At 36.6% G+C, this 21,853-nt stretch overlaps 1 protein-coding gene across 2 annotated transcripts; it reads left to right on the plus strand.

The window, feature by feature from the left end:
- The first annotated feature begins 238 nt into the window (after window positions 1-238).
- Window positions 239-21,428, plus strand: anln (anillin, actin binding protein). 2 transcript variants are annotated; one of them, XM_066715746.1, is made up of 25 exons: window positions 239-380; window positions 2,316-2,463; window positions 3,176-3,460; window positions 3,870-4,216; window positions 4,544-5,009; window positions 5,354-5,547; window positions 5,849-5,950; window positions 6,258-6,381; window positions 6,888-7,019; window positions 7,223-7,488; window positions 7,881-8,026; window positions 9,729-9,870; window positions 10,109-10,244; window positions 10,680-10,871; window positions 11,067-11,193; window positions 11,390-11,438; window positions 11,720-11,773; window positions 12,463-12,498; window positions 12,798-12,819; window positions 13,315-13,427; window positions 14,027-14,080; window positions 16,382-16,468; window positions 16,745-16,852; window positions 16,974-17,146; window positions 17,510-21,428. In XM_066715746.1, exons 1-25 carry the CDS (start codon window positions 363-365, stop codon window positions 17,622-17,624), a joined length of 3,636 nt encoding a protein of 1,211 aa, XP_066571843.1. In that variant the 5' UTR covers window positions 239-362; the 3' UTR covers window positions 17,625-21,428. The 2 variants fall into 2 exon arrangements, with proteins under 2 accessions (XP_066571843.1, XP_066571844.1); XM_066715747.1 differs by lacking the exon at window positions 14,027-14,080.
- The last annotated feature ends 425 nt before the right edge of the window (window positions 21,429-21,853 follow it).

The raw sequence follows: 21,853 nt of genomic DNA on the forward strand, positions 1-21,853 counted from the left end.
TATATTGACTAAAACTATGCATCTTTACCTTGATAAATTGAGATATGCTGCAAGGTTTGTGTACCCTTTTTAAGATATATATATTTTTTCCATTGTACCCGCTCAGTAGTAGGCGGGCAATCTCAGATTAAGCTTTTGATTGGCTGCTTCCAGTGGCTGTAATCTTGTATCACGGGTGGGTTTCGTTTCCGCACTTGCGCAGTGAGTGCGGCGCTGAAATTCAAATTTGAACAGATGCTTCATGGGAGAAGACAGGAGAGGTTGCAGAAAATCAGCGCTGTGTTTTTATCGTAAAAATACAATACAATTAGAGGGAATTATAGAAGAAACGGAGTTGGAACGGCAGTAGCTATATAATAAACATGGACCCGTTTACGGAGGTGAGTTATTCAAAACATTTCTTCTAGAAACGCTTTTTTTTTGTTTTCTATACTAAGACGCGTTGTTTCTGTTGAGTCCTTGAGGTAAATACGATTGATCTACATCGTGAAAGAGTTTCTTAGCTTAGTTTTGTTGGCCTGTCTTCGTTATATAGCTATTGGTTTCCTCCATTATTTTAATGCAGCGAGTTTTAATTTGTTTAGTTTCAATATCTATAAAAAAGAAAATTGCATGGCCTCACCCGTCGCTTCTCGAAAAAGTAACGATTCGCTCGGTCTTGTTTTTGTGTGTTGAAATGCAGAAACATGGTCAGTTAAAATATGTAAAGTCAGTGGTCGGTTTGCCGTGTGCGATCAGTTTCCCTCAGTATAATTTAATTTAAAAAATTCAGACATGTTTAAATGCTATACTTTTGGTTGATTTTGCCGATGATCACTCGTGTAAGAAAGCAAGCAGGAGAACAGGGAGAGGCGACAGTCCTGATCTCCGGTGACAAAAGACAATGACAAGGGAGGGAATACGCATCTTTGAAAAGTGTTTACTTGGGTCCACCCAGCAGTGGAAACGCATTAGGAAAGGAGTTGCGTCCGGCATATTATCCCTATTACTTCTCAGTTCAACAACACGTGATGATTACAGCTATTTCCTGTGTGCAGTAACTCTCAATTGTTGCAGAGATGATCAGATACCATGCCTTGCCTTCTGAAACGCAGCATTCACTACAGTATCTGCGTATGTTCTGAGTACGTTGTGTGTATTTAATGTATATAGTGTGCTTTAATGAACAACTGCCTGATCTTAAAAGCTAAACTGCCTCTTCCCTTAATTGGTAATGAACAGTTTCATAACTTCCACATTTTGCGAAATGATCCAATTTTAGCTGAACACCAGAAAGATTGGAAACGTTGGCATTTGCATTAGCTGACTCGGTAATTAAAATATAAAAGCAAAGAACTGAAATTGACTCGGTTCATTTTTGTAACTTGTTACGTTTGTGACATCTTCTGGAAATTCTATTCCCGAACCCCACCTAAACGTGTTTTTTTTGGCAATAAACTCTTTTCACAGGTCTTTAGCAGTGGAAATGTCCCTCCTCCTCCCCCAGTTTCAGTTTGTGTTATGAATGTTTTCTTTGTTTAATTCTGTGCTAATAGAATTGTACTTGTTAGTTTCTGTGCTACATAACTTTGAATAAAGATCATTAATATTTGTTGCCAGTGGTGGTTGTGTGTTATATAAAACAAGCATATTACAAATATTGCTTCAAGTAGGTTGAAACTGTCCTTATATGAAGTAGTCCTTTCATGATTGTATTCCAGGGATTGTGTTGTGGTTCTTGTACAGATGGATTTCTCCTGCAAAATATGTGGGCAGGCTACTGAACCTGCCAGTTTACTTCCAGTCTTTGCAGTCATGTGTGACTAACACATTCTTAAGGGATGACATCCAGGTTCTAACTGAAATTTCCACCACTTTCAACTGTAAACCCAGGCATGTGTTTAGTCTTGCTTCCAAGTTCTACAGCAATACATCTGGAAGCTACTTGGCTTCATGCCCAGCCAAGTTTTGTTTTAATATTCTCAATGCACTTAGGAAGTTACTCAATTGAACACTTTTAGTTGAAGATATTATGCATGTTATTAATAAGGGAAAGCATGACTTCTTACAGTACACACTTATTTTTTAAGACATTATGTAGATTTCCTAACTTCTCTACAAGTATTATCTTCGGTAGACCTTCACTTTTTTTTCTAAATGTATTCTTAGTTATTTTAGTATTTAATTTTATTTTTTATAGCTTAATGCATTTAACTGAATTTGTTTTTAAATGGACAAAAGGAATAATGCCTTGGAAAAAGAGAGAAGGAAGGTTGTATGCCGTTTCACGTGTAAAGGTCCTTCTTCCTTTCAGTTACTTTTACTTGCAATTGCAGAAACTGCTCGAACGCACTCGAGCCCGCAGAGAGAATCTGCAGAAGAAGATGGCCGAGAGACCTACAGCAGCCAGCCGGCAAATATCGAAAAGAACCAGGGAGCCTCTCACTGAAACTAACACCTTGACCGAGCGGCCAACAGAGGAAGGTCCGTACCTAATTATCCGTTATCTCGCCACAGGTTTTTTCTCTTTTTGTTTTTTCCTTTGAAGCCTTTATGGCCATATTGATTTACTTTTTTTGGTCTGAATTGTTTAGAGTACCAGAAACACTGCTGGGCCTCTTTTATGTTGCAGAAAAACCTTATGTAGTTTGATTGGGATTTCTGTAATGGAGTGGAACGTCAAAGATTACAGATCTGTCCAAACTCTTGTATTTCTCTGGCCAAGTTAGAGCATCAATCCCATCCAGTGTGTACCCTGTCTGCTAGGTTAGGCTCTGGCACATCACCATCCTGTACTGGATGTAGCAGTGATTGAAAAATGCATGGATGTTACAACATCACCATCTACAAAGTTACTGTTTTATTAAAACCTATAATTGCCATGTTTTCAGTTTTAATATTTAATGATAAATACCTTATCCTCATAGATAGACTTTGTACAGTAGGGTTTGGGACAGGAACAGAGCATGTATGGAGTTCCAGTCAATGCAGACTCACAATTAATAATTAATTTCATATACTTTCTTTATAAAGGTAATTTATAATGCATGTCAAATCTAACCTTAGACTCTAGTTACTACTTCATTTGATTCTGCTTATGACTGTTCTGACCAAGTTTGATTATGGATCAGATTCAAATCTCTTAATGACCATATAACATGTCTCTACATATTTTCCCCTCTTCCTCCTCCTCCAGTTCAAGCCTCCACTAAGCCATCTCCATCTAAAAGAAGGTGTTCTGATAACAAAGAGGTGCCAGCCACAGGTGAAGAGAACAGGCAGCCTGTATCACCTGATTCAATGCTTAAGCCATTGGAAATGGATAAAAAGCCTCCAATACCTCTTGTTAGCAATACTTTGCAGCCAGCCTTGTCTTCTGAAAAGGAAGGCGTTGAATTGAATACACCAATACCAGCTGGTATCTCCTTAAAGTCCCGAATGCATAAGCTGGCAGAGAAAAGGCAGTGCTGGGATAACAATGGTATGTTATGATGCGAAGTTATTTTTATTTGAAGTTAAAAAAATATATAGCTTGTGCTATATAACATTAATTTGTTTTTTGAAAGTATAAATGTTTTTGTAAAGCAGTCTGAAATCTAGATGTAAAAGAATACCTGAAGGCAATTGTGAAGAGAACATGCATTTTCAGCTTAACTATAAATTAAGTGTTTTGTAGAATAGTTTTTGCTTTGCAGATTTCACAGATGAAACATGTTAAATACTTCTCTAAGCAAACATACTTTATAGTTTGAGAAATATAAAATATTAGATATCCAATATTCCATTAATCATGGCAATAAAAACTGGTATTGCAGATTCTGTTCAGTAGGTGGTGCCATAATGAACAAAACCCTTTAACACAGACCACACTTTTCTATTTGTTTATGTAGATGCTGTTTTAGATGCAGATGTTTCACCTATCAAGACACAAAGCCAAAAAGCTTCTCTTCCCATCCAGTCTCCAATGTCTGTGTCTTCTGAGCCTCCATTAGGAAGGAAAGGCAGATTTGCCAACCTTGCAGCAACTATTGGCTCATGGGAAGATGACCTAAGTCACCCCTCTGTGAAGCCAAACAATGCACAAGTGCAGCCTGGCACCACTTGTTTATCAAAACCATCCGCTACCAATGGAGCATCTGCTGGTGTGAGCAGCAACAGAGCAACCCCAAACACTGCATCGTATTCTCAAAAGACTGCTGAAGCATCAGTGAATAAGCCTGTCCTCTCTGCTCAACAGGTGGGTAAACGGTTTAATATTCAGAACTGCTTTGCACAGTGCAGTTGTTCCATTAGGCAATTGTATAGATGTTGTAGAGGATGCGTTTTGTTTTATTGTAACAATTTTAATTAGGTTTGTTTACAATTGTTTATTTTTGTGTAATAAACCATGCTTATATCTCCATAAGTGATATGATATATAAGCAAGTGTCAATAAAATAACTAATGTGTACATTTTCAACCTTTTGTACAGTCAATATATAAAATACAAACAGTTTAAGATATCTGGTTCTGTGCAACTTGTTTTCAGAGGTTTTTAACACATTTGTACTCTTATCTATTTTAGAGTTCTATTAATTTTTCGGGTCAGTCAACAAGAGTTGTTTCATCAAGTCCTCAAAAAACTGAGAAGGCCGAAGCCCCCTCTGCTCTGCGAGCTGGGAGAGCGGTCCCGTCCAGCCCTCAGAGAGTAAATCAATCATCCACTCAACTTACTCTGCAGGCGGGGAGATCTATTACTTCGAGCTCCCAGAAATCAAACCTACCACCCCAACAGGCTGCACTGCCTTCTGGCAGAGTAATTTCATCTAGTCCTCAGAAAAAAGATTTGGGGAGGCTTCATTCCCCAAGTCCTCAGAAAGCCCAGCTACCCAAAGAACACCTAGCGTTCCAGGCAGGGAAACCAGCATTGTCTAATCTGAAGCAGACGGAGGCCACCTCTCTGCTAACCAAAGCAACTTTGAGTCTCCAGACCAGGGAACAATTCACCAAAGAATACACAGTGCAGCAGAAAAGCCCGGCAGTCACACCAGGTGAGTAGTATAAGGAACTCTTTTTAAAATCTATTTAAAGCCACGTAACTTGGCTTTTACTGGAGCTAGCACAATTCAGTCTTGGTTATTGAATTTAACTTACATATGCATTCTGATATTTATACTGTTATAATTCAGTGATTACAAAATCTCCTTTTTACCATATTTTATTCATGATGAACACACAATAGATGAGTTATCGATTTCTTCCTTTCCCAAATCTTGCAGAATATTGTCTCGGGAGAAGTTAGAAACCCTGAGGCCTGAGCATTTTACTTTAGCCAGATGCTTTTCAGTGTGTGCCTTTGTGAGAGGTTTATTCCCCCTTGTTGGTTTTGATGTAGGTGGATCTGGTGTCAAATCGTTCCTGGAGCGTTTTGGAGAGCGGTGCCAAGAGCGCTCAAACAAGAGTCCAGCTTCAGGTACTCAGGCACTTGGAACTTCCACAGTCACTCCGAACACAAAGCTGGTTCAAGACAGGCTGAAGTCACCTCAGCTGTCCACTGCAACTGCAGACCTTACTCAGAAGCAGAAACAGGTATTCCTTGATTTTTCACTTTACAGATTTGTATTGTAGGTAAGAAAAGGTCTATCAAGAAACAAAGGCAGGGAAGGAACCATATGAAAATGATGATGGTTATTAAGCAACTTAAGCAAAGGTTCACAACTTTTGTTTGAAACTGTAACGAGTTCATGCATGTCATTGAAGTTAGTCAATGATGTTTTAGGTTTGTTGAATACTCACCCAATTGAAAAAATTGTACATATGTTTCTGATTTCTTATACATTATTTTGCTTATTTTTTAAATCATCTTTATCTTGCCTTATCTTGTTTTTAGGAACGTGAAAAAGAACTTGCCTTGATACGGAATCGCTTCCAGAAGGGGAATATGTGGAAAAGTGACAATGAAACTTCACACACAAAGGAACTACAAAATAAGGTCAGGCAATATTTACATTGTATGTTGCGGTCATATTATAATCTTTATAGTGCTTTAAAGAACTGTAGATATGCTTTTAAAGTTATGATCTGTAACCAGAAATATTATTTAAATATTCTGATTAGATCTTACTGAACACCATGTGGATGTGTAGCAATCAAACATAGAAAAACTGTAGGGAGTAGAAGGCAAAATCTATAGAAAATAATTACTCTTTTGTCCCTAATTAAGGACAATTTACTAAAGTAAAGGAAAGGATGTCTGTATAATCATAAATCAGAACCTCGTTTTTGCACTTTAAATATAGGAGACTACAGATGGACATTCAGATCAACTTGTTCCACAGACCGAGTGTAAGCTGGCCTCTCTCCCTGTCAAAGTCAACGATTCAAACCATTCATCTTTAAAGCCTTCAGTCTCGAGTTCTGTGGGTAGGTAGATAGATACTATACTATAGATACTATAACTCTGATCTAATGTGAAACATTAAAGCTTCAATGTAAAAGCCTTTTCCCAATGTACAGAAAAGTTTAGTAATGAGATGCACGAAATGATTTGTCTTGTGTGTATCAATTAATATAATGCCTGACTTAGTATCTCATAGTGGCTCATTTTCTCCAATAATACTGAACCAGGCCTAACGATTTAATAGCACAGAACAATTCTCACCCAAATAGTCGTCCAAGAAAACCCTTAACAAAACCATACATCAGTTTCACAAAGATGAGTGACCTTGTAAAACTGCAGCACTGCCTTTGTGATGCATTATGATACTGAATGGGCTCAAGATGGATAAAAAATATGCCAAATTAGTTATTTCTCTGTTTCTCTGCTTTTTTTGTTATTAAGGAAGATACTTTATTTAAAAATATTTTTAAAACGCCTGTCAAAAAAGGTAACTGTTTTTCCTTTTCTCTTTTATTTATTTTTCTGAAAGGCTTTCTGAAAAAGGATGCGGTTGTCAGTAATTCAAAGTCCAGTCCTTTGAAGAAAGTTGCATTCTCGGTGAATGAGAGGGACACATCCGAGTCTCTAGAAGACCAAAAAGTAGAGGAAGATGCGCATACCTGTATGTACCCTCTATGGCCTCCTGTGATACTTGTTGTATAGAGGATTTATTTAGAAGATATATCCCCCCTGCTGCAGTATAGTATATTCAATAAGCCAAACTCATTTCATGTCTTATGAATGTAAAGTATTGGAGATCTATAGAGAAGTTATTTTATTTTTTTGTTTTTTTCTACCAAAAAAATCATTTTATTTTAAATCCAGTGGAGGTTGTTCGTGAGGTAGAGATGGCTGTGGATGAGGAGGTCAACAGCTCTGGGGTAATTGATGAGCTCTTTGACGGAGTTGTGGAAGAACCTGAAGAGCCAGCTCGGCAAGACCCTGAGGTGAAAAGGTCTAAGAATGAGCAGCTGGAAGGACCTGATGAGATAGACGAAACTGGTGGTGATGAGGATCCCCTGAATATTTCTTCAATGTCTCTGCTCACCCCCCTGGCAGAAACTGTGGCTTCTACAGTAACAAGTCCAGAGGTGACCTTGCAGTCTTACTTTTTTTTTAAGGGTTTGAATGGGAGAAGACTCAAGATGAGACTTCATTGACTTCATCTGTTGCCTGACCACTGTATCCTTTATATTGCAATATCCAGAGACAATTTGCTTTCATGCTGATTGATACAATACACACCCCTCACTCAAAATAAATAATTGTATATCACCTTGAAAAATGTTGAACCACTAACAATTAGCAGATGATGTAGTTAATAAATTCTGTAATTCTCGTGGTCACATTGTTTTTGTCTGAGTAGTGTGACCGTAGCTATCAGTTCTAAAATTCATGCATATCTTTACACAGTCACTTAAACCATACCTGTAAAGATCAAGTCTTGATCTAACAACTTTTTTCTTGCTTTAAATCTATAAAGATGTATACTCCAACCAGCACAGTTAATGAAAGCAACAATACACCTGATGGGCAAAGAGCCACCAGGTTCCAAAGGGCCAGAGTTCGCCGTGCAGAGTCTATTGACAGCATTGACTCTGTGGCTGATGACTATAACCTGCTGTACAGGTATGTCCTATTCACACTGTTTGCATAAGTTGTTAAATGTGTATCGATTGGCAAACGCATAGCTACCTCATGTAATAATCAAGTTCAATACAGATATTCAAATTGATAATTGCTAGTATCTGCTGAATGCCATGTTTTTGGTTTAGATGTTTACTTTTCTGTTGGTATAGTTTAAGTCAACCACCATTTTTGTATTTCCTTGACAAAGCACTGTACTTTATTGGCAGCACATGAGTTAAAATTAGGGATGCACCGAATGTTCGGCAACCGAATAAGAGAAAAGACTGAATAAATTTTACCGAACAATTACGTTTTTGATGAGGCAATCAAATAGCAACCAGCTATTGCTGTTTATTCTGTATTCGCTGTAACAAGCGCACAGGTGTTTCCGAGTGCAGAGCGGCAGTCTGAGTGTGGTTTGGAGAGGAAGAGTCAATCGTTTAGTCAAGTACACTGTATAAATTAGCTAGATAGATAGGTCTTATACATTTTGTATTTCACTGTTGTGACCCGAAAACATTGCCACAAGGACGCTAATGTTATGGCATTTTCATTGCAGCTCACATTGCTAAACAGGCAATTGAATGAAAATGTATAACAAAAAAAAAAAAGTAAGAAAAATGTATGGTTTGGTCAATTACAGCTGTAATTGCAAAATATTCATTTATAAAACAAATAGTCAAAACCTTTATAGTTAATTTGAAATTGTGACAATAAAAAGTCGTGATAATGTCGGGACAGTAATACAAGAGTCTGACATGACATTCGTGAGAGTTGAAAGGCCTGCTATTATTATACCATTTCCATATGTCTTCTAATGTATTTTTACATAGATGTTTATTTAACAAAGTTGTTGTGTTAGATAAGTATTAATCTATTACACCGTATTCATTTATGGGGAAACTATTTGCGATAGAGACATGAATTTTTTGCTGCGTAGCAGAGATTCTGCTGAAGAGAAACATGTGGTTTGTTTACATCGCCTCTTTGCTGGCGTGCATGGTATTGACCAATGGAAAGGACGTCACTCAACCCCAACCACACACCGTGACTCTATGAATATCTAGCCAATCCAATTAAATCCTTTTAATGACATGCAGAAACCCAGAGAAGGGAGTAGCAGTGAAGAGGAAGAGGAGTATGAAGAGCAATAATGTGTCACCATATAACACCCCTTCTCATGTGTCAGATTAGTGTGTTTATACCACATTTATGCAGCCTCAGTCAGTTATAGGCCTAATCTAGGCTATTCAAGAAGGGGGGCTCAAAGATGGCCAAATACAAATATTTGTATTTTACTCATTTATTTTAAGTTATATTGTGCTTTGTTGGTATAATGTGTGCTGGAATGTTAAAAAAATGTTCAGTGTCAAATAAATATTTTTAAATTTGTAGTTTTGTAATAGATTTTGTCTTAATAGTTAAATGCACATTTAGACTAATTTATGCAATGGTGAAAAAATTTGCAAAATAAATGGAAAAAAGAATGCGAAAAACCATGTTCGGTATTTGGCCTTCGGCCAAGTGTTTCATTATATTCGGTTTCAGCTTCGGCTAAGAATTTTCATTTCGGTGCATGCCTAGTTAAAATAATATAAATAAAATGTAACCTCTGTGTTAATGTAATCTTTGCATTGGTTGTACATGTGAGTTCAACTATCTAAGTTATGAAAAATACTAAAGAAAACTGTTTGGGGGGAAGTATTGATGCTTATAGATCAACCAGAGTGAAGGAAGCTGATCGTCCGCATGTTAAGCAAGTGATAGTCCGTAAAGAAGACGTTTCCCGAAAGCAAGACAACGGCAGGGATGCTGGTCAAGTGAATATCAAACAGAAAATTAAGGTATTTTTTTCCCTCCTATAAAGCGTTTTTATTTTTTGATGCAGAGTTTATTCACAGGATCTGTAGACTGGTTTTACTTTATTTTGCAATATCATTTATGTTGCTTAACCCAAAGAAGTTTTGATTTTAAGCCGTTTTGCATTTGGAGATGTTTTCGACTCCCTTGTAATGTCTATAATTTATCTGATCAACTGATTGTGAATTCCTAATTGAGGCACTTATATTTTGTATTCCTTAGATTTTCAATAATGAGATAAATATGCAGCAGACCGTGATTCACCAGGCCAGTCAAGCTCTTAACTGCTGTGTGGATGAGGATCATGGCAAAGGCTCTCAAGTCGAGGCTGAGGCCGAGAGGCTTCTTCTCATTGCCAGTAAGTTGTAAAACACAGGACCAATTCTACCGAGTGTAGAGAAGCTAGATTTTGGAGTGTATAGATTACATCCAGTTTTCTGTCTACAATAGCCTTTTTTTGTGAGCACCATTTCAAAATAAAGGTATGGCAATAGATAGAAAGTTTATAGTTAAAGTTCAACTTCTTATTTAGGAAATGTGCATAGGCAAGGCAGTCAGACACTGAAGTGTCCGGCATAGGAGGGTGGTTAGACATAGGGAAGAGGGGGAGGGGATTTCAGTTTTGTTTTAGTTTTTTGCTGTTCACGCATTTATTTGGCTAGCTGGCACCGATTTTTGGAATAGCGCTGCAGAATACACTAATTTAAAGGATGTATTTTATTGCTTTACCGTGGTGTAGTGCTGTTCTTTCTCAGTGATTTTTATAAATGTTTTTTTCCCTTCCTTTGACTAGCTGAGAGAAGATTGGCTTTCATGAAAGAGCTGAATAGACTGAAAGGTGAAGGCCCATCAGGCCAGAAGAAGGGTCCCAGTACCTCTAAAGCACACGATGGCAGTCCCTCAGCCTCGACAGGATCAGTGTCTCTGTTTGAGCTACGCCTTCCTCTGAAAGCAGATTTTGTTTGTTCATTGACAAAGAAACCAGGTAGGATGCTTCTTATCCAATAAATAGGACTGTTGTAATGTGTTTTATTTTGAATATATATCGTCCATGTCATTATTTTTATTACACATTCCTTTGACATTAAGCTCATCTGTAAAGAGCTGTAAGGAGATGAGCATTGTTGATGGCATTATAACCCTACCTGGACTTATACCATTCATTTTTCTCAATTTTCAGAATCTGCAAACTATTATTTTTTCCTAATGGTCCGAGCCGGGGCTGAAAATACAGTGGCAACACCCTTAACCAGTACCCAGAATGCTTTGAGTGGAGATGCACTCACGTTTCCAACTAAATTCACACTGTAAGTAATACGGTACATTTATGCTGTTTGCTATAATACTTTTAAAGACTTCTGTTCTCTGTGCTTTGATTGAAAAAGCCTTGCATTTGCTGCAATTCTTAGTTTCCAGTTTGAACAAAAAATGCTTTGCAAGAGGATTTTATATGCAAATGTGTGAATATTTCATAGAAATGCTGTATGTAACTTTATTTTCCAGTCCCGATGTCTCAAACGACTTTGAAATAGATGTTGAGGTTTATTGCTTGGTAAGTAAGTCTTGCACAATTTTATTTATACACTCTATTCTGAAGATTGTAGATAAGTCCAATTTAACATATTAGAACCGATTCAAACTGTAGCTTGATTCCTTATATCAGGAAAGATTAGTAAGTTATCTTTTCCAAGGAGAAGCTTGTATTTTAATTGTTTATTAATTGACCAAAAACCACCCTGTCCTTTCCTATACACACACTAAATTGCATCTCCCATACCAGTATCACCATTTTGTTAGTAAAGGAATATTGTACTGGATTCATTGTTACTACAGGTCCAAAAGCAGGAAATACCATCTGACAAGCGGAAGAAGACTAGTAAAGCCAAGGTATTTTTTAAAAATTCATTTAAACTATATGCTTTCAAATGTATGTATATTTGAAGCCTCAAGCTGCTCATTTTAGATTTGGAAATGCCAACAATTACAACTACAGAATTAAACACCGTTTTCATTAGATGGTGCACCAACTAGGTCAGTCTTGGGTGTGTGTATGTATATATATTTTTCCCAAATGTATTGAAGTAGAAGAGCCTGAATTTATGGTTTTTAGTTTAGATTTCTCATCCAAAAACCTTAATGTCTCTGTTTAGCATCTGTGGAGAAAGTTTCATCTTGTCCATGCAGTGTGCTTTTTGGTACGGAGCCTTTTTTGAGAACACTGCTTCATAACTTCACCTTTGGGTGTGAATTGTTTGTTTTTTGTAGCTTTCATAATATGCAATTCATCCCTAAAACTGTACAAGAACCACGTGGACTTTTTAATACGTAATCTTAACTATTGTTGTGAAGTAGAGCAGACAGTTAAGGGGTTCAGTAATGGCATGGTGTGGTGTTCAGTGACAGTCCATTTCTGCATGCCTATGGGGTTCAACACAGTAAGATTTTATTTTTTCAGGTGAATTTAAAATGTCCCACCATACAGAAAATAATTGGCTAGCATATGGGTCTTATAGTAACTGGATTCATTAAAGACATTTTTATTGTAACTAAATCGGTTACATTTTTTATTTCTTTAGGGAATTACCCCCAAGCGTCTCCTCACTTCAATTACAGTAAGTTGTCTTTTCTCACGCATGCATTCAATTTATACTCACTAGGCTTAAGTGCATTTAAAGATACTTGATCTTATGACTGCTTATTTCCATGTCTAAGCCCCTTCTGTAAGTTGTTATCCTTGTGAATGCTTTGAAAGTATACGTGTAATTAAGTCTTATTTTCATGAAGTCATATTGCATTGTTAAATCACTGCATCACATACACATAGAGTACTTCAGTACATCAGTAGTATAAGTAAGAACTTCAGCTTGTATTTTAACAATAATTATTCACCAATTTTTCATTTTCTTTGTAGAAAAGCAACCTTCATACTCCAGGTAACTTTTTATTTTTATAAATGTAGCATTGATTAGGGAAATGTAAAATGTAAACAGAACAGTAAAATCTACTGTAATCCCTCAGGATATGTGAGTTACGTTCCTGGAAAACTTTGCGTAGGCAAGGAAAGTAAGCCTATTTCTGGTTTAATTTGAGATTACAATGCTTTAGCAAAATCTCTTGCCTGGTCCCTGTGCTCTGGAATGGACTTTGCCCTACAAAATTACTGATACAGATAGCTACCCAGTATAACCTTGCATCCCTAGTCATGTACACATGAGTCACACATTTAGAAATGGATTCTCCTCCTTGTATTCCCATTTACAAACAGTGTTAACGTGAAAATCACGTAGTCTGACTAGAGCATGACCATGCCTTGACTTGTAAAGGAGGAGAATTAAAAATGACTTGCTTGCAGTTTGAAAATGGCCGTGCACTTGGACACCCCAAGCTTGCTGTGCAACCGTATCTCATTGCCTTATTTTGTCTTGCAGTCATGGCTAGTCCAGGAGGTCCTAATGCTGTTCGCACCAGTAATTTTGTCCTTGTTGGAGCACACAAACTGACTCTGGCATCTATTGGAAAAAACAAATTTACTCTTGATCAGGTAAGGACACCACCGTAGAGGACACAATATAATGGAGGATCCCCGGCATCGCAGAAATATTCCTTTCAGGAATACTTTGGTATTTCAGTCAGATTTTTTCACTTGCACAGTCATACGAATCTATGGAAACTTTTTAATTTTGTGTGTCCAGTTTGAAGGAATTATTTTCCATTTTGTTAGCTTTACACAATTGCTTGCAGACAATGGTCACAAAATGCTGACTTTCAATAGCTGGCTGATAGATCTTTTAACTACTTAAAAGCTTGCTTGTTTGTCATTTGTCTTACAATACTGTAAATAGTTAAATAAATCCGTTAATTTACTGGTAATCATAAGAAATTAGTTTCAGTTTTGTTCATACCATATGTTCAGTAATTCACTAATTGCCTTGAATTTTTTATTCCTCTCTTTAATTCTTGTGTGGGAAGGTTTGGGTGGGAGGCACAAGTAAAGTATTTTCCTTCACGTTGTAACCCTCACACTGCTGCATGTCTTTTACCTCTGCATTTACTTTAAAGAGCTGAGCACCTGAGCCCACTTTTCACTCCTAATTCATAGGAATGTGTGTGTTTATTTAGTTATCAATTTCTGTCTTTTAGATGAATTATGAATGGAAGGACACGCAGCTTCTCGGTGATATGTTTGACTACAAGGTCGCTTTGCTCGCTTTACTTTTACCTTTAATGCCTTATATTTTCTCTGCCTTGTCCTCACATGTTTATGGGTACATCTGTGCTTAACTAATTGCAAGTGTTTAATTAAACTTTGGAGTTTTGGTGTATTTTCTGAATGTGTGTGAAGCATGCCATTTTGTATTTAATCTTACTAGGGCCGTTTTTTCCAGGGGTTGCTCAACTCTGTGATTTATTATATTAACGTATACTGTACTCTACGGAAGCATATTGCTGCCATGCGAAAAATAAATATATCATTTTTGGTGGGGGGGTGGGCGTGTTGTAGTCTAAGACCATTTGTTTTTCTAATGGGTAATCTCACTTTACAACAGAACTGGATAGGAAGGATAAACTTAAACTAACATTACTTGTGTGTAACACGACTACTTCAGGATGCAGTGTGTGAAGAAGCCGTCTGGTGGCTTGAGTTTCCACAAAGCCCTGTTGAATGCATTTAAGGTGCATCATTTTATACCCATGTAGCTTCCCGTGTTTACCTATTTCTGCCATCACAAACAATGCAACTTCAAGTAAAGCTGACATGTTTTTCTATTTAAAACCCTTCTGAATGTTCTCATACTGAGCACAGTTCCGTTTACGTGCCTCAAATATTGTAATTTATGCTTAAGACCAAGGTTAAAGTAAAACTGGACAGTGTCTGACACTTGCATTTTTAGAATTATTCACAGGAGCAATATGGTTTCTATTACGTTCCGTCATATCGTGAGATTACCGATAAGAAATACAAATGGTCTTGGACTACATTTTTTTTTTTTTTTGTAACAAAAAATCCCCTAGCTGCAATACGCCCCCAAAATACAAAAAAAAAAAATGTTGGGTGTCAGCAATACGCTTCCGTAAATTTAGAAACATGTACCAGACAAAACACTAATTGCAAGTGTAGCTGGAGTTCTCCGCTCTGGATGCGAACCATGCACAACAGAAACCTCAGCACAGTAAAGTGTTAAGCCCACTACATCGAAAGACCTGGTTCCCTAACATGGCTTAACATTGTACTTTTTTTTTTTTTAAGTGGTTAAGTTTCTTGTAACATGCTCAAATACCATATGATCCCTATTTCACTAGCTAAACAGGAATTGCAAGTGTTACATCTTGGTCTTAAGATGTATTACAGTGTTTGACCCATGTAAATGGAACTGTGCTCAGTATGAGAACGTTAAGAAGGATTTTAAAGAAAAACACTTGTACCATTGCAAATTCATGTCCGAATTACTTGAAGTAGCATTGTTTGTGATGGCACGTAAAGGTAAACATGGGAAGCTACATGGGTATAAAATGGTGCACCAACATGGCTTTGTGGTAACTCAAGCCACCAGAAGCCGCCTTCACACAGAGTATTCTGAAGGAATAGTGTTAGAATGTCTTGCACAAGTAATACGTTCGATTTATTAAGTTTCTGACCTGCCTCTCCAGTTCTGTCCTATCACAAGGTTACCCATAAGAACTACAAATGATCTTGGACAAGATTTTTTTTTGTCGTGGCAACAACACGCTCCAAAAAACAAACAAAACAACAAGAGACCACTGCAAAAATATTAGTTTCTCTGGTTGCACTATTTATAGGTATGTGTTTGGGTAAAATTAACATTTTTGTTTTATTCTATAAACTACTGACAACATTTCTCCCAAATTCCAATAAAAATATGAATGGAATGGAATGGCTGCCATACATGTAGAGATGCTGATTTAAGAATTTTGCAGTGGTCTCAATTTTTTTTTCCATAGCTGTATTTTTATATGTATTCATATAACTCCAAGGTCAGGGGTGCCCAAGCAGTTGATTGTGAGATTTTCCAATATGGAAAACCTATTGATCCACGGTATTCTAAGAGTCCTTTGGTTTGATGTGTGGGTATCGACTGAGTACATGTCTCACGCTATGCATTTTGAAAACTTGAGAGCTTTTTTTCACAATCCAGAAAGATTTTTGGGCCAAATGTGTGTGATGGGGGAGGGGCAATTTCTTGCCAAATGTGAGATTTTAGCTACAATGCTTAGAACTAGTAGATATCAGGCTGGACATTCAAAAAGTTGATTGCATGTCAAAAAAGGTTGGGCACCCCTGTCCTAGGTTATATAACATTTGAGGGTTTTTTTTTTGTTTTTTTGTTTGTTTTTTTTAATTAAACTCCTGACTATAGTTTGTTTTTTGCAAATGCAATGTATTATTCACCTTGTTTCTGCAATATCTATTGTCAATTTAGTTTGAATTGGTTAATTTGCAGAGCTGATTTTAAAGCAACATCTTGTGACTTACAGGTACCGTTTTTGTGCCCTCTGGAAGGTCATATTTATTTGAAACTTCAGTGTCAGGTGGGGTCATCAATTGAAGAAAGAGGCTTTTTGGTAAGTCCCTTGATTGAAAGGTTTGAAAAGGTTTACTTGGACAAATAAGTGGCAATGTTTGAGATTGTTAACATAGGTGAAGGTGACTGGACATTTATAACTAAGCCACTAGGTGGCCTCTGGTTCACACAAATTAATCTATTCCCATCCAAAACTTAGAATGTCTTCTGTGATCAGTACTTTTTTTTTTTTTCAAATGGCTGTCTAAGAGCATTGAAAAAAATGTATTCTGCCCAAGATTTAAGGAGCCTACTGTTCACTGTCTTGCACCCACAGACGATGTTTGAAGATGTCAGTGGGTTCGGAGCTTGGCACAGAAGGTGGTGTGTTCTCTCAGGGTACTGCATCTCTTACTGGACTTACCCAGATGATGAGAAGCGCAAGGTTGGTTAGGAAGTAAACCTTTCTACTTTATTTGATTTGTTTTACAGAAGATTGTATACAGTCGTTCATCTATGTTAGTCATTTGAAAGGCGACTACAGCATTTTGCTTCCTTTTTTTCAGAATCCAATTGGTCGAATAAATCTGGCCAATTGCACCAGCAGGAGGATTGAGCCGGCGAATCGCGAGTTCTGTGCCAGGCCCAATACCTTCGAGCTGGTCACCGTCCGACCCCAGCAAGAGGAAGACAAGGAGACTCTAGTCAGCCAGTGTAGGAATACGCTGTGTGTTACCAAGTAAGACTCATAATTATATATTTTACATGTCTTTCCAAGTGGAGTGAAGTGCTTCAGAAAGCTAATCAAACTGATTTGATGTGTATTATAATACGCTTAGTCTTTGAACAAGTGCAAGACAGGTGACTTGGCAATCTAAATCTACAATAAGTCATTAGAAGGTCTTACTGTAGCTTTTATATTAACTGTATTGCTTGATCGAAGTACACATTTGAGGAAATTCAGCATATTTGATGTAATTAGCAATTTATGTATTCCCCATGTAAAATCTTAATTCATCCCTCACTTTAGAAAAGAAAATGAACAGACTGTGCCCTATACATAACTACAGTATAAACTAATTTCACTTATTCTTCATTGCAGGAATTGGCTGAGCGCAGACACTAAGGATGAGCGTAATCTGTGGATGCAGACTCTAAACCAGGTTTTAGTTGATCTTCGCATGTGGCAGCCTGACTCCTGCTACAGGCCTGTGTGAAGATGCAGACTGGGCAGCTAAGGAAGAAAAGACTTTCTTGTATTAAATTGGGGGGGAAAAATATGCCTACAATGCCATTTAACCTTTTTAAATTCAAGATATGTGCAATGAATCAAATCTTATAGGTAGTTATTAAAGAAAAATTAAAGGCAATTAAAAATACTTGTTCTTAAAGAATTTCAAATCGTGAACACTGTTTTAAGATAAAAAAATATATATATTAAAACGGAAAAACCATGACTGACAAATTACGGTTATCCTTACCAGACTGATATCAATTAGAGATGCAGTGTGAGGACCCCACCAGTCGTGTTGTCAGTCTGAAGTCGCTGAGTTATCCTGATCAGGTGTAAATCCCCTGAGACACCCCAGCACCTGGTATGTGGGAATTGCAGCTCTCCTGTCCTTCATGGCTGATAGGGTATCTGGGTACAGTGAGATTTTAGTGTATTAAATGATCATTCTCTCCAGTTAGAGAGCTCTAAGTATGAACACGAGTCCCTGTTTTTATTAAAATAGAGTAACTTGCAAACTAAAGCACTCTTCTCTGCATTGGTTTAAAATTGTCCTGGAATACTCCAAAATCACCTAAATGAATTATCCTTAGACCAATCCCCCATGTACTTTTTCCCCTTTCCTCAGATGCACCAGTGTTCATATACCTAAGTTTATTTTTAAATGTGCGTCACTGATCTACATTCAAATTCTTGCAACAAATTAGAAAATGGTCAATTAAAAGCTGATTGAACTATTATGCAGTTTAAATATTTAATGGTGAAACTGTTGGCTAGAGAAGCATGTATTTTTTCATGGTAAATTTGTTATGTGGGGTGGGGGTAGGGGTTATACTGGGAGTAATACTCCATCCATCACCAAGGATCCAACGTTGCTTCTTCCTGATTGACGATGTATGTCAACTAAACTTCTGTGAGGCAAATAGTGTGATTTAGATGTAGGTGTGATTTCTGTTTTTGTTTTTGTTATTTTGTTTTTTCTTTTGTGCCTTCATAATGTTTGGCTTATTTTAATGAGAAATATATCTATTTATCACCAAAGTTTAACTCGATGGCAGCCTTTTCACATTTAAAAGCATGGTTTACGCTCAGACTGCTTATCACAGCCTCTGTGAAATGACTGCTTACATGGGTGTTTTTATTTGTGGAATTATACAAAGGTGTTCAGGGACTTTTTATTGGTATTATTCACTTTTACTTTATTGTACAATTGGACTGTTCTATAGTGCACAAGCACAGAAAGTGTTGATACTACACATGCTCACCTTGCCTTAGTGGGTATGCAGGGGAGGTTAGATCAAGGACCACAAATCTTTACCTAAACCTAATTTCCAACTTTTAAATTTGACCAATTTTTGGCATTGTTAAGCAGATTTATTGACCTAGATTAAGGAATACCTTAGAATGTTCGTCAAAATAATTTAAATCGACTTTTTTAATACAGGTTTGTTTTCCAGTTACTTTTAATGATCTTTAAGTCCAAGTAACTTGGACATCATATAAAGGATTTTAAAGCACAGTATTTGCAACATACAGCTTTATATTTAAAATGGTAATCATCATCAGGAAAGTAGTTTATAATCATACACTAAAAAATATATATTTACTTGCAGTGAATTTATGCAATTGCAACCCCCTATTATATATGTTCCATGCTAATGCTTAGGCAAAACACTAACATTAGTTGAATTTTAGCACCTCTGTAAACCTGTTCATAATGTCTTTCATTTTTACTTTTAATTATGTAGTTTATACTAAGGAATATATGTTTTCAATGTATACTACATACAACTGGTTTATGAAAATGTGTAATGGCACGATTTTCTGCAGAAATTTTTTCCATTGTGGTCATTACCTGACAGTTTGTGTTGTGTGTAATTTCTATGTCCGGATACCAATGTTGGAAATGGCAAAACCTTTCTGGGTAATCTGGCTTTAAAAAGGTAATTCTACAACTCTGCATATGCAGTATTTCTCTGAAAATTGACTCCAATAAATACCAGTTTTTATTCTACTTGTTTTGTACTTATGTAAAAGTACAGTTGCTAAAGAACAAAGTTTTGGGGTATTTGGAAGATTGGCTTACACTGAGACTTACCATTGTTTATTGGTTCAATGATAATTGTGATTTATCTTTCTTCAATAAGGGTTATGCTGCTAAGCTAAAAGGATAGGAATTTATTTGTGACTCAGAATACACATTAGGTATTGGCTTTACACTTGCTTCATGTGACTAATTGTAAAAGTTCGAAGTACATTTTTGTGTAGTTACTATTTTGCTTAAAGCTGAATTTTGATTTGTGACCCAGATTTAAACCATTGTAGCCTATTAACTTTTGGGGAGAGAATCTATTAAATTACAAGTTTAAACATGTTGCACTGAAGAGCCTGCTCCTGCTTTTCACTTTGCTTTTTAATGTCATCCAGCTCCTTTTACCCCCACGGATTTAATTGGACTACTTTCTACCTAGTTGATCTTTACATCAGCACATTTCCTAGCAAGCCAAGTGATTTTGAACTTTCATATAGAATGCACATGACACTGATTAACCTGGTACTTCTATAATGTTGAAGCACAATTGAGATTTCAATAGCTGTGGTTGCAGGGGACAATGACTTTCTGAACTTGACTGACAAATCTGACTAACCACTCAACTTTTTTTTTTTTTCAGCAGACTCAAGTGAAAATGAAATTCCTGTGATTTAGTAATTGATCAAGTAATTAGTATTGCTGTAGAGGGTAGAATACATTTTAAAAAAATATTAAGAGGTATTCAGGTTGCTGTACCCCATCCAGATTTAGTGTATAATTTTAAAGGTTTTTGGAGAGATGCACAATTCTTCATTTTGTGCCCTCAGGTTGCAGTTTACTATCAGAGTGGCAAGAGTTTTCATTTTCTTTTTAAATTGACATGATCAAACTGGAGTCCTGACAGCTATAATACAAATGTGGTTCATTTTAGACTGAACAAGGCATGAAACTCCAAAAGTATTGACACTTGGGCTATAATTTTGCTTCTGTCAATGAAAAATCTGCATATTGCTTAGTGGTTTTTTTTTGTTTGTTTTTTTTTTTTTTTACCTTTACATGATAAATGCACAAAAAGCAACCAGGTGTAATATAAAACCGGTAAATTAAAAATGTACTTTGTTGTATGCAGTATATAAGAGGGCTATCGAATTGTATTTGTGTTCAATGACGTGCTGCATAAATCGGTATAATACCTCTTCTATAGGTCCACAATAAGATGTTTTAAGACATTATGTAAAATAAGATCATTAAGCAAGGTAAATTACTTTTTTTAAGTTTGACACACTCCATCTCTAATTTGGTAAGAAACTGCTAAACGTTAAAAGAACTTGATTTACTGTTTCAGTGTAAAACTCATGACATGTTCCAAGCAATAGATCACGTGTATACAAATCAGTATAGAGTTAGCCCCCCAAGATGCTTTCAATTTGAGAAACACTTCATGATGTTTGTTCACTGAAAGAACTGCAAGATGTCCATTGACTCTCATCCACTTGTGTTCTTCCCCACAAACATTGTAATGTTCAATTCACGATTACAGTCCCAGCTGCCCTTGGGAATTTAACATTACATTTCTATACTATCCAGGAGGTAGCTGGCTTATCTACCAGACTAGTGTATGCAACAATGTGTTTAGTAATGGAAGTTAGATTTCAAATTATGGCTTTGCTTTCTTTCTAATGTTAAAATAGGAAACAATGGTTGTGTTCTTAACCAGTGTCATTCAGAATCTATTAAACTTTCTGATCCATATTCAGATACACTGCTTCTGTACAATTATTCTGTCACAAAGCGCACATTTTAAGAGCTTTGAAACAACTGCACACACACATGTCCCTTCCCTTCACTTCTTCCACAGGTGTTCCATCAACTGGCCTGAAGCTAATGGCATCTTTAGGCCTAAGCTCCAACACATTTATTATTTTTAGTGTTTCCCTAAGAGCTATGGGTAATTCAATTAAAGGGTCTTAGATCATATTAAATATTGGAAAAGAAGTGCATTTCAGCCTCAGGCACCATATATTAATAGTTTAGTCTTATCTGCTACTACTGCAGTTGCATTTGATGTAATTCAATTTGTGCTTAGTTTTAGACAGAATTGAAATGGAGATGAAAAGCCATACTGTGGGCCAGAGCTGTTCAGATTTAATGAACATGAATGGCATTTGACTACTTGGTAAAAA

Source organism: Amia ocellicauda, chromosome 10, assembly GCF_036373705.1.
Source record: "Amia ocellicauda isolate fAmiCal2 chromosome 10, fAmiCal2.hap1, whole genome shotgun sequence".
NCBI lineage: Eukaryota > Metazoa > Chordata > Actinopteri > Amiiformes > Amiidae > Amia > Amia ocellicauda.